The sequence below is a fragment of the Formica exsecta genome, unplaced genomic scaffold (genome assembly GCF_003651465.1).
Source record: "Formica exsecta isolate Colony F162 unplaced genomic scaffold, ASM365146v1 scaffold222, whole genome shotgun sequence".
NCBI lineage: Eukaryota > Metazoa > Arthropoda > Insecta > Hymenoptera > Formicidae > Formica > Formica exsecta.
In genome coordinates this window covers 1,193,731-1,209,803 of record NW_021849518.1, presented here as the reverse complement: position 1 = coordinate 1,209,803, position 16,073 = coordinate 1,193,731, and the positions used below count along the sequence as shown (strand labels likewise).

Below are 16,073 nucleotides of genomic sequence, written 5' to 3'. Positions count from 1 at the left end.
CTTAAATAATTGATAAACATATTAAATTAATACATATATGTGAGATGAAATTATAATATATTTTCTTAATTATATTTATATCATTATGATATCAATATTTTAAAATTGTTACCTCTATTGTGCGTATATGTGTGGGTGTATGTGTGTAGACGTGATAGCATTCTTCACATTAAAAAAAAATATATATATATAATATAAATATATTTATGTAAAAAATATATTTAAAAACGAATCGATGAAAAATAGAGAGAGTATAAAGTATCTGTTAAATTCAAATATTGCTTCGCGATCTCACCTTGTGTCGCGTCAACATTCGAGAAGCAGATTGCACTGGATTCTCTATATCGTGTTCTAATATTATTCGTACACTGGTAAAATACGTGGTGAGTCAGAGACATAACTGAGACATAATTTCGCGTGGAACGGAGGGGTGAAAAATATGAGACAAACGGCAAGATAAATACGACACTTTTGAAATTAAAAGATTCAAATTGATAAAGGCTAACACTTTATAAATTACGCAAATTCAGCACAGTATTCAGTGTAATCGTTTAGCATATATTTATTAGCACATGCTCTTTTTCTTTTCTCCATTCTGACAATATTTTATTTTATTTCTCTCTTATGAATTATATAGACAAGATAATATAATAATATAAAAAGCTATTGTTTGATATATATATTTTTAGAGTATTAAAATTGAACTGTTTGCTTTGTTATTAATTTTAAAAACGGCAGAAACATTGTGTTTTAATATTTGTCAATATAGTGTTTTTATTCATGACAATGAAGGATGTTTGCTTGGACAAAATTGTTTCTTAATTCTGCTTTTTATCTTCTCACGTAATACGATTTAACATAAATTTTAAATTTTAAAATAAATCTCTAAAAAAATAGTTTATTCCGAAAATAATATTTGTTTAACAGAGTAAAAAATATACAGAAAAAAAAATAATTTTCATATTTGTTTTAATGAAAAATCTTATAATTTTCTACGGATTCTTATCAGATTATCTATTCATATAAATTAGAACGTGAGAATTTGAAACAATGTGTCAGAGTACTTGGCAAAAAAACATACATATAAATTTTTCAATACAATTCTATTGCCAAATGGCTCCTTTACGCCAAGTTTTTCACTACATTTATCCCTTGTTATTAAATAATCGAAAACTTTTTCGAAAAAAGAAAAAATTAAAGATTATGATTATAATTGATACTTACCGTTAATCATTTTTCGCTACGTCGATTTATTTTTCCAAAACTAGTCTTATACGTCCGATTATCATTTTTACACACAAACATATACATATATAAAATATTATATAAGCACATACATAAGATGTCAAACATCTTACAAATAATCAGCAAATCTTTCAATTTGACGTCAAGTTTCCATACGTACAAGTATCGATACGTTGACGTTAAATAATATAAAGCTCTGTAATATAATAAGACTAAATTAGAACGTGAGAATTTGAAACAATGTGTCATCAAATGTATAGAATTCTAACATGTTAAAGGGAAATGGAAAAACTATTTTAAGATAATACAATGATATGTGTAATTGCTCTATGGCTGCGATTCGATGAATTAATCGATAGCTAAAGTATAATTAACAACAGCGACAATAGCACCGTTTGCAACGCTTCCTGTCGTTTGCGAAATCGTGTGATTGTACTCGTTATATTTCGCACATATACTTACAATAGTTGTAGCTGGGTCGGAAGCATAGATATATTATATATAGATAGAGCTTTATCTATTTTACTGTCTGCCAAGATAATAAGATACTTTCCTCCCTCGCGCATGTGCAATCGCGCATTCCTCCCGACGGCCGATAAAATAATCTATTGCTGACGAGAAAATAATCTCTTTTATTTTATGTAGAAGATACCGTGTTTAATAAAAATACAATACATTTAATTTCTCGTACTTGTTAATTCTTAAATTTCTTAAAATTTTCATGCAAATTCCACGTTCTTACAAACGACGTGCGTCCGCCGAGATAAACGTACGAATGCGTATGCGCAAGAGAGGAAAATCTGCTATTTATCTTGGCTGACGCGACTCTAAGGCAAAGATGACACAAAGCTCTATCTATATAATATATCTATGGCCGGAAGTCCACGAAAAGCAGGTCAGTTGCAAGAACGAACTCAACGTAAAACGTAGTTGTGAGTATTCCAAGTGCGAGCACGCGCACGCAATTGCGACATTTCTTAAAATGCATTCACGCGATCTTTCTTTTTAATTATGCATCGAAAATTATAAATCCGTGAAATTGATCGTATTCTTTTTAAGAAGATTATGTGAAAGAATTTTATATATATACCTATACCTATATATATATATATAAATTTCAAAAAATAATACATTTTCAGTTATTTCAAAAAGAAAAACGAAAGAAGTTTTAAAAGAATCTTTGTATCTTATCTTATACTGATGTAAGAAATTTGCATATTACGCTATTTAATGCAACAATATATGATATTACGTGATCTGTCGCCACGACGTAAAGTCGGATGTCGATTGTCGTCATCAAGCGCATTATTTATTGTTGATATCTAACATGTTTCACAAGTGGTCCATATTCATTAGTGCGGAGAACGTGCGTTGATTGCTTTTTGAGATGTAAACAAGTTATAAAAAAAATAGACTACACATCTTAGCATTTTCCTCTTCGCAGGACGCGAAAAATCCACTTAACTTTTGTTGAATCGTGAAACGCGGAAAATCACTGCGCGTGGTCATTATCGATGATTCATAGAATCGCATTACGTAGAACATCAACTTTTCATGTCACCCACTCGGAAATGCCTTTTTTATCTGTAAATAAGTTTTATATTTCCTCATTTGCAATTGCGACATATCGCGAGAATTATATGTCCCTTAATACAAAGATTTAAATTATATGATGTTTGCAATAAACAATCAAGACAAGTTTTTCTAGAATTTGATAATTTGTTAAAATTAATTAAATTATACAATAAGATTTTTCTAAAAATGCACTATTTTGAAGATTATTAACAAAAAGCGATTTAGATCCCCCTTATCGAGATGATATATTTTGAAAAAAACATATCCACATATAAAAGGATCGACTTTTTACAAAGTCAGTCATTTCCGGCATCGTGAGTCATAAATACAGGGCATAAATATATTCCGAATACGAAGTACGATGTCCCCAATTAGGACAGTGATTGAGCAGGTAATTAGCAACTACGTGGCACGCTGACGAGGCCTGATCAATAAGCTTAATGAATCGAATGAACTTTGCACCTCTGATACTCATTCGCATTGCTACATAATACGGCATAAAATCGTAATTCGGAAGCATATCACAATGCTTGGAAATATAGAAATAACAATGACAAAGGCAAATTTTGTATCGAGTAACTGTACAACAATGTATTAATGCAGATGTTCTTGAAATCCCAATTATTATTTAGAAATGTTAATTTCAAGTAGATTATGTATCTTATATGTTATATTACTATAATATAATTATTCTCACATTATTATTGGGATTAAAATGTGTGGTTAAAACGCGTACGTTAGAAGGATTAAAGCGATAGAATCATTTAATCAAACGTTTTAAATTTATGCCGTGCGATAATATGATAAAGTTCTTGTTTTTCATTGACTTACATTTTTTTTCTTGATAGTTGTTTGGTGATTGTACTTTCCCATGCATTTGGTTACCTCATTTTCATATTGACATACGCGTATATCAGATCAATTCCTTAATTAACAAATCTCGCAACTACGGCCGCGCGACATTCTTATTGTAATTGATAATGTCACTATTGCAACTACAATCATAATACTTTCGTTGAAAGTCCACGTAATGATGCCGGTTAGAAAGTAAATGCGCTGTGTAACTTGACATAACTCGGCTTTATGTACGTCTGGCGCCGTCAATTTTGCGTCTCGTTTCCCTTCTTCCGCCAGTCGATCTCTTCTTTGCACTTCATTTGCATACACGATACGACTCGCAATGCATCGTTTCGCATCGTTTCCTGATGTAGCACCGCATAGTTTTACAAAGTCAAATTTTTTAATTGGTTTTAATTATGATACCATCTTGATTTACTTATGACATTTTATTATGATCGTTATGATAATATCTTGCATTAATTTGCTTAAATTATAAAGTAAATTAATTTTTTGCATTATAATATAGGTATTCCTAAAGTGATTAACATATATCATATATATTGGTGAAATTGGAATCTTTTTTTGTTCCGGCATAATGGTATATGGCATTGTTATACAAATTCATGTATTTATAAAAGTTCAATTGCTGTGCTGCTTGCGTGTTCCGTGAAACAGTTGGTCGCTTTGAGATTTGTAGAGAGACATTGATAGTTGCACATAGAAACTAATAATTCAATTAAGTCTGTAAAGTATGTATTTCGTAGAAATGTATATATATATATATTCAAATCTTCATTTTGTCTTATCTCAAAGATGTTTTTTATAATTCCTATTATTTCGCAAAATAGATAATCACTTTAGAAACATCCTGTATTTTAATTTCATTCAGTTTAATAATTTATGTGTTAATTTCTATTAGTTATAAGTTTATTTTTAATTTAATTTGCGGTGATGCAATTTTCTTTAGTTTTGTGACAGTTTATCGAATTAAAAAGCGTAATTTTGTGATTTTCGCGATACTTGATAATTTTGCTAATTGAATAACAAATGCGGCAATTAAAATAAGAAGTTTGACGTTAGAGTCTGATAAAGTGACATCGAGCGATGCTCCGTATAATGATTACGCATTTCGAGCTACATATACAGTTTACAGGAATTAATATTTACATTAAAAGTGCGTGTTAGCATAACCTGTTGCATCTCTTTGAAATATCTTGTATTATGTAACGTCAATACATTAATTATATCAACTTTATTCACACATATACACACACATATATAATATCATTCTCGAAGAAATTTTTTTTTTTATGGGGGAAGAGGTAAATAAGGAAATCTATAAAGTTACGGCGTTTTAAAAAAGCTGTTTTGTAAGAACGATGGGGAGACGTCAAGTAAATTATGTTCGAAATGTATATATGACATTTTTCAAAAAGCCATGATTTTTCCGGGACTACGCGAAATTTCGTGTGATTTTCTCGCCATAAACGTCTCGTGCAACTGGCGCCACGTAATCGTTATTACGCTTGAATAATATTATCTGACTTTTCTCCGGTATGACAGCATGTTACATAATCGCGTGCTGCCGGTAAGAGCCGATCAGGAAGAACAATTAGAAAGCTGCATGGAGGTGTTTGGCCGCATGACCGTTTGTATGATTCGATCGCTCGCCGACAGTGATGGCTCTCGGGCTTTATAATTTTCAAAGCAAGCGGAAAATTTTCTCGATTGTATTATCGCCGTTACTCTTCGTTAAATCTTTTTATTATAAAAATTATTCTTATAAAATTCTCAATTCTACGACGAACTTTATTATAAGATTATAAAATAATAAATCATTGTTATATTTGTGTTACAAAATGATTACAGTAACTTGCATACAAAATTCGGTCATATTAATATAATTCGTGATATTTTTTTGCGATAGGAGAATGAGTATCGATTTTTAATATCTATTATCAACAAATTGAAACGATTGAAAGAAAAAATATGCAAGTTACCTCAACTTGCTTAAGATTATATAAAAATTATATCACTTTATTCTATAATGTTATCTTTTTTTTTTTTTTTTGATATCTCTTGCGAAAATATCAATGCTATCTTGAATATCGAATCTATCTGGACCGGCGACTTTCTCAAGCTCAATACATTCCTGACTTCGACAACCGTCGATCCACCTCCAACGTTATGCTAGTGATTGAACTTCGCTCACCTCCTACCCTTTTTCTTATGAAACCGCGCTAGATCCTTACTCGCTTTGAGGAAGTCACTTCAGTGATAATTTAAGTCTACGTTTAGTCTGTTCGTCGTCCTTGCTTCGTTTTTGAGCTAAACGCGTTTCTCCCTTTGTTCGGTGATCAAACCAATCTTTAATCTTTGTCATTTCCTCGTGTGATTGCAAGCAGTTTATTTACCATCTTTATCAGTTATCTCTTGAATTGATATATATATATATATATATATATATATATATATATATATGTTTTCTTTCAATAATAATATATAATACATAAACATAAAAAAGTAAATTCTTCACTTTTTAGATAAATCTTATAAACCTGTTTTTTAAGATTTTATTTGTTTGTTTTAAAATCAAGTAATCCTGTTGACTATTGCCAGACGCGTATCGTAGATTAACTCATGCATTTGCATCTCATAAATGCTCGTTAACTTACGCGACAAGATTTCAAATTTATATTCTGATTTACATTCCTAATAACAAGCAAATATTTCTTCCAATATTGTTGGACTATAATATAATAACCAATTCGTTTAAAACATTTTCCGGTATTTTGCTTGCATTTTTTGTAATATCTTGACTTCTGATTACGTGATTTCAATTATTAAGTCTCAATCTAAATATTTATTTGGGACTAATGGAGCACGTGTCTAACGATGATGAAACATTCACGCGGGTAAGTCTAATGCACAATTTATTGACAATGGATTCAGAAAGCATTTAAAAATTATATCACTTTATTCTAAAATTTTATCTTTTTTTTTTTTTTGATATCTCTTGCGAAAATATCAATGCTATCTTGAATATCGAATCTATCTGGACCGGCGACTTTCTCAAGCTCAATACATTCCTGACTTCGACAACCGTCGATCCACCTCCAACGTTATGCTAGTGATTGAACTTCGCTCACCTCCTACCCTTTTTCTTATGAAACCGCGCTAGATCCTTACTCGCTTTGAGGAAGTCACTTCAGTGATAATTTAAGTCTACGTTTAGTCTGTTCGTCGTCCTTGCTTCGTTTTTGAGCTAAACGCGTTTCTCCCTTTGTTCGGTGATCAAACCAATCTTTAATCTTTGTCATTTCCTCGTGTGATTGCAAGCAGTTTATTTACCATCTTTATCAGTTATCTCTTGAATTGACTTGTAATTTATAAAGTATTTCTTTTAAATAAATGTAATCGGTGCTAGAAAAGATTCTCTAAATGAGACGAGAATATATATATAATCGGTAAAGTGAAAGTATTGCACATGTAATTTATTCTCTTGCTAAATGATGAAATATATATATATATATATATATATATATATATATATATATGTTTTCTTTCAATAATAATATATAATACATAAACATAAAAAAGTAAATTCTTCACTTTTTAGATAAATCTTATAAACCTGTTTTTTAAGATTTTATTTGTTTGTTTTAAAATCAAGTAATCCTGTTGACTATTGCCAGACGCGTATCGTAGATTAACTCATGCATTTGCATCTCATAAATGCTCGTTAACTTACGCGACAAGATTTCAAATTTATATTCTGATTTACATTCCTAATAACAAGCAAATATTTCTTCCAATATTGTTGGACTATAATATAATAACCAATTCGTTTAAAACATTTCCCGGTATTTTGCTTGCATTTTTTGTAATATCTTGACTTCTGATTACGTGATTTCAATTATTAAGTCTCAATCTAAATATTTATTTGGGACTAATGGAGCACGTGTCTAACGATGATGAAACATTCACGCGGGTAAGTCTAATGCACAATTTATTGACAATGGATTCAGAAAGCATTTAAAAAAGAATAAAATAAAGACTTGACAATTGTTTGACTATTTAAATAAATAATTTACACAAATTCACTTGTTTAATGCCAAGCACTTGTATTTACAATGATTGTAAAAATAGCTAGCTGTCTTCATCACCATTACTGTTTCTTTAACGGGTGAAGTAGCTCCCCGATATTAGAAATAATTAAGTTTTTTTACATGATTTGATTGCACATTGTTTGCACATGAATGCATTTTTTTTATTTCTGTTTGTACAACTCTAGTAAAAAAGTTATTCAAAAAGAACTTTGGGGGGAGGGCGCAACATCACATTAGCCCACCAATTTTTACAAAAGTTGTTTTCAATTACCCTAATTGATAGATTTTTATTTGCACATTTCAAAACGGTTTGAATTTTCGTTTGTACATTAAAAAAAAAGAGTTATTTAAAAAAAAGGAACTTTTTGGAAAACTAACTTCATATTAGGGGTGTGCAAACAAAAACAGAAAAGTGCATTCATATGCAAACAATGTGCAATAAAAACAACTTAATGATTTCTAATATCGGGGGGCTAACTTCATTCGTCTGTTTGATTATTCATAAACTAGGAATGTGTTTTCATTGCTAAACGACTCTTATAGCTCTTTAATTCTCAATTAAATAATTCAAAATAACTTAATATAATGATTGGCCATGAAAGTCTCTACAGAGAAATTTCAAGGTTGTTTCGCAGCTGCTTGGAATGTTTTGGTTAATTCATGAATGACGATCACTATGTCTTTTGGACATTGGTACAACAATCCCGACAACAGTTGGAAAGTCCGATAACGGTAGCTGATGATGATGCGGAATAATTTCCTCTTCGCATTAGAAGAAAAAGATTCTCCACCGCGAAAAATGGACTGACGAAAGGCGCGCGCGCGAACGCATTTCGTCGTCTCCGGAGTCTATTTTCGTCCGACAATGATAGTTCGTTGTCCTTAACATGAGACATTCTCTTTCGGGTGACTGATTTAAAAACAACTCAATCTATAGATCTATACCAAATAACGGATGAAGCCTGTTTTAAAACTATAATTTTTTCTTCTCTTTAAGGATCAATCGAAACAAAGTTGCCTTTAAGATATAAGTTGCCTTGAAATATATACATATATTAAATTCTCTCTCTTATATTATATTTTATCTTATCATTTTCTTCTTTCCGAGTTATGAATTGTTTTTACACAAAATTGTCTGAGCAATCTATCGTATAACGCTAAATATAATTTTTGTGTATTTTTTCTCTTCTTCCCCCTCTTTTAAATAGTTACAAATAGTATATATAAACTTGAAAAATTTAAGCCAAAAGTAAAATTAAAAAAAAAATATATATATATATATTTAAATTATGGAGATAGAGAAAAAAAGTAAAGAAGAAACAAAATGTATAAATAATGGATAATAACGCTGCAACGATTGTTCTGATTCTTTTTATTGATTACGTTCTCAATATTATCACGATATTATCGAGCTGTAGTAATCGCGCATAGGTGAATGATCTGATAGATTAATGATCTTTCTCAAGAGACAAAGCGCTTCTTGTATTACAATATCCTCATCGTTATCGCGAACACATAAATCACATAAAAAAAAGAATCGCGCGTCTTGTTCCAAAAATCATTATTTTCTAATCTTTGAGACTGCAAAATCTTTGTATATTTAATCTATGTAATTTAATCATGTTGCGAAAAATTTTTTTACAATATATTTTTGCGAGTCAAAACAATTTTTGGAAAAACGGACGAGATTTCAGATTGAGAAAAGAAAAAGTTTTCAGTGTTTATATATGTATATATAACTAGCACTTAGCGCTAAATGAGTAGCTGTTTGATTTTTTTATTTCCGATTAATCAAGTTTTAGCGAATTTATGCTCGCTAAACGAATCTCACACAACATCGTCAAGTTAATTGATCGCTCGACTACTTTTTATAAAATCGGTATTTGAGAGCGCAATGTTCCACGTTATTATATAACGATATAGCGGAAATTAACAATTTATCGAGCGATTATTTTGAGTACCGATAAACGAAGCGAAAAATATAATAAATCGCGCCGCGAGAGGCAGTATCCAATTTTCCGGCAGGTTTCTCGGATAATGACGAATAATCATTTCGGCATCGATCATTTTCTAAATCGTTGCGATTGTATATCCCGCGTCGTTTGTAATCGTTATCGATCGGATCCATGCACTTACCGTGTCTTCGGATACGATTATAGTAATAAATCGCTCGCGTACACAACAATGTCCGAAGTCTCCGGCGCGAAATTGCCTGAGCGAGCGTAATTTTCTAATGCTCGAATGCTATAATCGTATAATTATCTCGCGGTAACTTTTTGTCACCGCTCTGGAATATCCGTGCTCAACTGTAATGCCGTAATTACTGCGTGTGAGGCAAGTCGGTCGAGGTCGAGCATGATAGGATTTTCACAGCATTCTCACGTAAATTACATTTGTCGTTAATTCAAATGTAACTTAATTGGCCGTGAGTTTACTTCTCTAATAAATTATATATATAAAATGCGATATAAAGAATTATAGATAAGAACAACAACGTATTAATATAATACTTATCATAAATATTGCTCATCATCATATATCATTCTTGAGATCATGCGGGAGATTAATTTGCCAATAGTTATTATCGCTGAATCATTTACGATGATTGCTATCATTGATACTATTCATTCATATTTCATTATCTCTCCCTCTCGTCAACGATAAAATCAGTCGGCTCGTATATCGCCTTGGACGTTGATACGAATATCGCTACGTTAAACGTTGTAAGATCAAACATTTATTCCGTTTTGCGTTTGAGATTGATAGTGTTCTTTGATATTGACGAATTTAACAGATTGTTAGATCGACATAATGTAAAAGAATGGGAAGGGGGAGGGAGGGACTATTTACGACTCGTGCTACTTCTCGTAATGCGACGTAGGCAAACTAAACCTTTCGAAATGGCGAACGTAAAATTTAAGTGGGACGTGTCTTACATGCTTGCAACAACAACTGCACATGCATTATTCAGCCGCGAGACAAATGTATACCGTGTCCGTTGCGTACGGTGCTTGACCGCAGTTGCACCTAGCGTTAATTGACTTTAGCGTTAAATTTATGACTAGACCGTAAATGATGCGTTGATATACCAACGAACGGCTCCCATTGCTGCTATTTCTCCATCATTTTGTTAGGCGGGTTAGTATGGGAAAGACTCCCGGGAAAGTGCTCCGAAACTGTACTAAAATATCCTCTCCTCTCTACGCGAGCGTAAAAACGACATAATCGATAGCCCGTTGAAAAAAGCCATCGAGGAGCCGGTTATAGCCCATTTTCCACGAAGCAAACATTGTATAACGATAGCGCGAAGAATAATTTGTTACTCGCGACGTTCTCTCTCTCTCTCTCTATTGACGAATTTAACAGATTGTTAGATCGACACAATGTAAAAGAATGGGAAGGGGGAGGGAGGGACTATTTACGACTCGTGCTACTTCTCGTAATGCGACGTAGGCAAACTAAACCTTTCGAAATGGCGAACGTAAAATTTAAGTGGGACGTGTCTTACATGCTTGCAACAACAACTGCACATGCATTATTCAGCCGCGAGACAAATGTATACCGTGTCCGTTGCGTACGGTGCTTGACCGCAGTTGCACCTAGCGTTAATTGACTTTAGCGTTAAATTTATGACTAGACCGTAAATGATGCGTTGATATACCAACGAACGGCTCCCATTGCTGCTATTTCTCCATCATTTTGTTAGGCGGGTTAGTATGGGAAAGACTCCCGGGAAAGTGCTCCGAAACTGTACTAAAATATCCTCTCCTCTCTACGCGAGCGTAAAAACGACATAATCGATAGCCCGTTGAAAAAAGCCATCGAGGAGCCGGTTATAGCCCATTTTCCACGAAGCAAACATTGTATAACGATAGCGCGAAGAATAATTTGTTATTCGCGACGTTCTCTCTCTCTCTCTCTCTCTCTTCTTTCTTTCTATATTGAAGCATTGTTTCATTTTATCGCGTGTCGAAATCGCGCGGGCATATATTTCGCTACTTTGATACAATTGCGAAAATCTTATCGCTGACATTGTGAAAATCTGACACCATAATTTCATGCCATTGCAGCTCGTAGGGAGTTGCAATTTTTGTATATCGATGGATCATCTCTATTTGAAGTCGTTTTATTTTCACGGAATTTACAGCCCGGTTTTACGATGTTTGTATTCTTTCCGATGCATCTTCGTCATTGTTATTGATTGTCCGACATCATTACTATCGATTAACCGTTTGCCGCAGCTGTCGCGTGTCTCTTAAAGTGGAAAATTATCGGTGAAAAGATGCTCGTAAAGCGCGCATTTTCTTTTAGTGCGAAAATAAAGGCGAATGTTTTATCTCATCTTTTACGAGCTCGTTTCGGCATCGGCTGACCTCGTTACCTACATTTTATCGAGGAACCGAACGAGAACGTGACAGTAAGGGGACGAGCAGGGAGTCGAAGCAGAATGAAATGAACAAACGAGCTCACGAAAAAAAGTAAATCGGGCACACAAATAACGGCATCGGCACTTTGTACATTCGACGAAGTAAGAGAATAAGATTAAAGTAGCAGAGATTTGTTGGTCTCTAATAAAGATCGAATTTCTCGCTTATATTGAGATGAAAATTAAATTGATTATAAAATAAATTAAACGTGTGATTATGCATATAGCAAAAGGAAAAATAAAGTCGGCAAAAAAAAAGACGAGTTTGATGACGAGAGACTATATTTTTATTAATAAAAATTTACTAATAAAAATGTGTATTTCTAAAATCCGACTTTATCTTTGTTTTGCATAATAATTGACTATTACATTTATATTCATTTTTTTCTGATTATTTTTCTAGACATCAAAGGTTTACATACTTCATTATAATGTAAATTACATATGTATATATATATATACACACAATATTATAAGGAGAAAAAAATCACATATATTAGATTTTTATATTAAAGTATCGAGTTTTTAATCAACATTTTGCGAATGAATTTATATTATGGCGATTATTTATTTAATAATTTTTAAAATTTAAATAAAGAAGAAAACACTGACTCACATATAAAACAATAAATATTTTTTTTTAATACAGCAAAGTAAGGCTTTCACGAAAAGTATGTAGGTCTGCTCTTCGAAAAGGAGGAGCATCAAAAGAGGGAGAGGACAAAAAGAATAAGAAAGAATACAAAGCGAAAAAGTATCGTCCCCACTTTTCCCCCCAGTAGCGAACCATCGTAAGCGGCAGTTCACTTGTCATGATGGGTCCCCATGTCTCCGATTATTCATTTAACGGGACTCGCACATCCATAACAGCCGGAGAATGATGATTTCTCCAGAAGACGGCGAGTTCGGAATTCGGCTTTTGTCTTCAGTCTTCTTCGGGTGCGCGCTTCGGATGGACTGCTTCGATGATTCTCTACGTCGACAAAAAAATAATCGTCGAGCTTTCTTGATAATTTCGGCAAAGTGCGAATATCATTCAGTGCCTCGTGTGGAAAAAAAATTGAAACTGTTCCGAATCGTAATCTTTTTCGATATCGAAGAAAACATAGACTAATCGTTTCCGATATAATTCGATTTGATTTGTCTCTTGAAGACGCGAGACTTGATTTGTTAACAATCCAATGTGTAATCATTTTCAATATTTAACAATCTCAATGCTTAATATGTTGTCATAATGCGACGATGATATAATTATTTGATTGCCGAATGACATTGTGCGTAAATATTATTATAAAATTATTCAGCATTTAGTTCGCGGTACTTAACATCTCGCGCGCCTCGTGACGAAATACGTTTTCACGTGTAACTGCGAAGGACGAGCTAAAACTTTTGTCACTTCGCGGTTCGTTGCATGATCTTCTCGTAAGTCTATGAGGGGGTCTCTTAGGTGTCAGTGACGCAAGGATCCCGCCTCTCACAACATTTAAATGAAACGTGCGCCGCAGCCACGTGGTATTTAGACCGACAGTGAACGTCAACGCGAGTAACTGCGCGAATATTATCTCCAGACGACGTCCGAACAGCCGACAAGAACTTGTCTCCATAAATTCTTTTGCTTCGCCAGTATAATCCTCTTCTTCAAATTTAATTCGATACAAACGCGCGCGCGATCGTAGTCATAAAATTTTAAAGACTCGTGTTAATCTCGAGCATAAGTGTACAATAACTGAAAGATAGATAGACAAGGACAGTATCGACTAAAAAATCACGAGGAGGCTGTATGACAGAGTTGTGAAAGATCGAGAATTGTGAATTATTATAGTCGAAGAGAGAGAGAGAAGAGTTTTAAGAGCGTAGGACGAGCGTACGCGAAGCGCAAGCAAGAAAAAACAGGGGTTTTGGAATTTAAATATTTATTATTTGAGGTTTTTTTGATGTGTGTATGCGTGCGTTGCAACGATAATCCGCATAAACCTTAAACCAGTCGACTTTGAAATCTCTGCCGGCACGCATCTTGCACGGCACATCCGTTTGCTCGCGAACGTGTTAGCTCATTAAACGATCCAACACGGGTTCCGTACTGTCTAACGTAAGTTGATGCTAGAGCTTCTTCGATTCGTTCAAGTGACAGGTTTTCTCGACAGAATGCACCTCGCGATTATATAAATGACGATTTAAATAAAAGTTGAATTAACTTAAATTAAGAACGGAATATTAATATTTATTTTATCTCGACGTTCGGGATATTTTCAAGTTTAATCAATTTTGATTTTAATACTTGTATCGCTTTCTTTGCAAATATTTTACAACTACGACACAATTCATGTCATATCATATCATAAAGAATGGTGACACGTGTATCATGTGGTTTCTTCTTTTCTCTCGGAAGGTGTTCCTAGAACATCGGGGCAAAGATGAGGTAGGACAACTAGTCGGTGCCAAAACCCATGGCGCAACACCCTTAGTCATGGCATGTCGGAACGGACATTACGATGTGGCAGAATATCTTATTGAAAAATGCGGGGCGGACGTGGAGCAGCCTGGGTCAGGTAAGATCACAGTCATCTTTTCATTAACGGCTTTGTTCTATCCGTCTACGGAAAATAATCTTCAAATCGAACTGCGTAAAAGTAATGTTTGGCAAAAAAATCTGTTTAAAAATTTTTATTTTCATTTATTTTTTAAAAAAGTACGATTAATTATTTTTTTATTTTTTTTTTTTTTGAGTATGTTAATAGCAAAGATTGTAATTATTACGATAAATACTTTGTATATTATACGCTAGTATAATCTATTGCACATACTGTATTACTGCACAATTCATTTTATTTACGATTATTACATTGTGTCATTATTCTTTTCGCAAGACGAGACACTAATTTAATTTTCCGCTTTGCTACTAATCGTAAAATGTATTTTTCAACATTTCTTTCCAAAAACAGTGGTCTTCGAAGGCGAGACGATCGAGGGTGCACCACCCCTGTGGTGCGCGGCGGCCGCTGGTCACTTGGCGCTAGTCAAACTGCTGGTGAGACGAGGCGCCAAAGTGAACTCGATCACGAAAACAAATTCTACACCTCTCCGCGCTGCATGTTTCGATGGACACTACGATATTGTCAAATTTCTAGTACAACATGGTGCAGGTAGGGAACACAAAATATGAATTCGTAAATTATGTATGTATTTTTCGTACTGAGAATATTCAGCTGCGTTCCTCAGAATTACTGCCAGCATGTTGTTTGGAGAGTAAATAAAAGCAAAACGCAAAGATTTCGTGATTTGGAAAAATATGAAAAGTTGGTGAAAATATATATTTACGGAATATTCCATAAAACATTCGATTACGCACGATTTTTTTCTATATAGAAAAGAACAGAATTACACTTTATATCGCCAAATATTTAAAACACTCATTTCGACTTTACAGATATCGAGATGGCAAATCGACACGGGCACACATGTCTGATGATCGCATGCTACCGGGGTCACGTTAAAATCACAAAGTTCCTACTCGCCTTGAAAGCGGACGCGAATCGCAAGTCCGTGAAGGGTAACACGGCACTGCACGACTGCGCCGAGAGCGGATCCCTGGAGATACTGAAGATACTCGTCGAGCACGGCGCTCAGATGGACGTGGACTCCTATGGGATGACGCCACTTCTCGCGGCAGCAGTAACAGGTTAAAGCAGAAAGTTCCACGCACCACTCGAAGGTTCCCTTAAAATAGTTTATTTTGCTCATTTGAAGCGATCTGTTCCGCGATGATTAAACATCTGGGAAAAAAGCGAGCGCTAATCGAAAACGTTTCTTCGTTTCCTTCTCTTAGGTCACACGCATATCGTCGAGTACCTCATAGGCATTCCGCAACTGTTCAGCAG

General features: G+C 33.8%; 1 protein-coding gene across 3 annotated transcripts in view; it reads left to right on the top strand.

Annotated features, from left to right (window-relative positions):
* LOC115235469 (protein fem-1 homolog CG6966) overlaps nucleotides 1-16,073 on the top strand; it is a 30,725-nt gene that overhangs the window by 9,109 nt on the left and 5,543 nt on the right. Inside the window, exons 1-5 of one of the 3 annotated variants that reach the window (XM_029807286.1) lie at nucleotides 12,876-14,284; nucleotides 14,585-14,744; nucleotides 15,138-15,338; nucleotides 15,623-15,874; nucleotides 16,022-16,068. In XM_029807286.1, coding sequence (XP_029663146.1) covers nucleotides 14,663-14,744; nucleotides 15,138-15,338; nucleotides 15,623-15,874; nucleotides 16,022-16,068 — 582 coding nt within the window. In that variant the 5' untranslated portion in view covers nucleotides 12,876-14,284; nucleotides 14,585-14,662. Of the gene's footprint in view, nucleotides 1-12,875; nucleotides 14,285-14,584; nucleotides 14,745-15,137; nucleotides 15,339-15,622; nucleotides 15,875-16,021 lie in introns of those variants that run through there. The other 2 variants (XM_029807287.1, XM_029807285.1) reach the window with 2 other exon arrangements.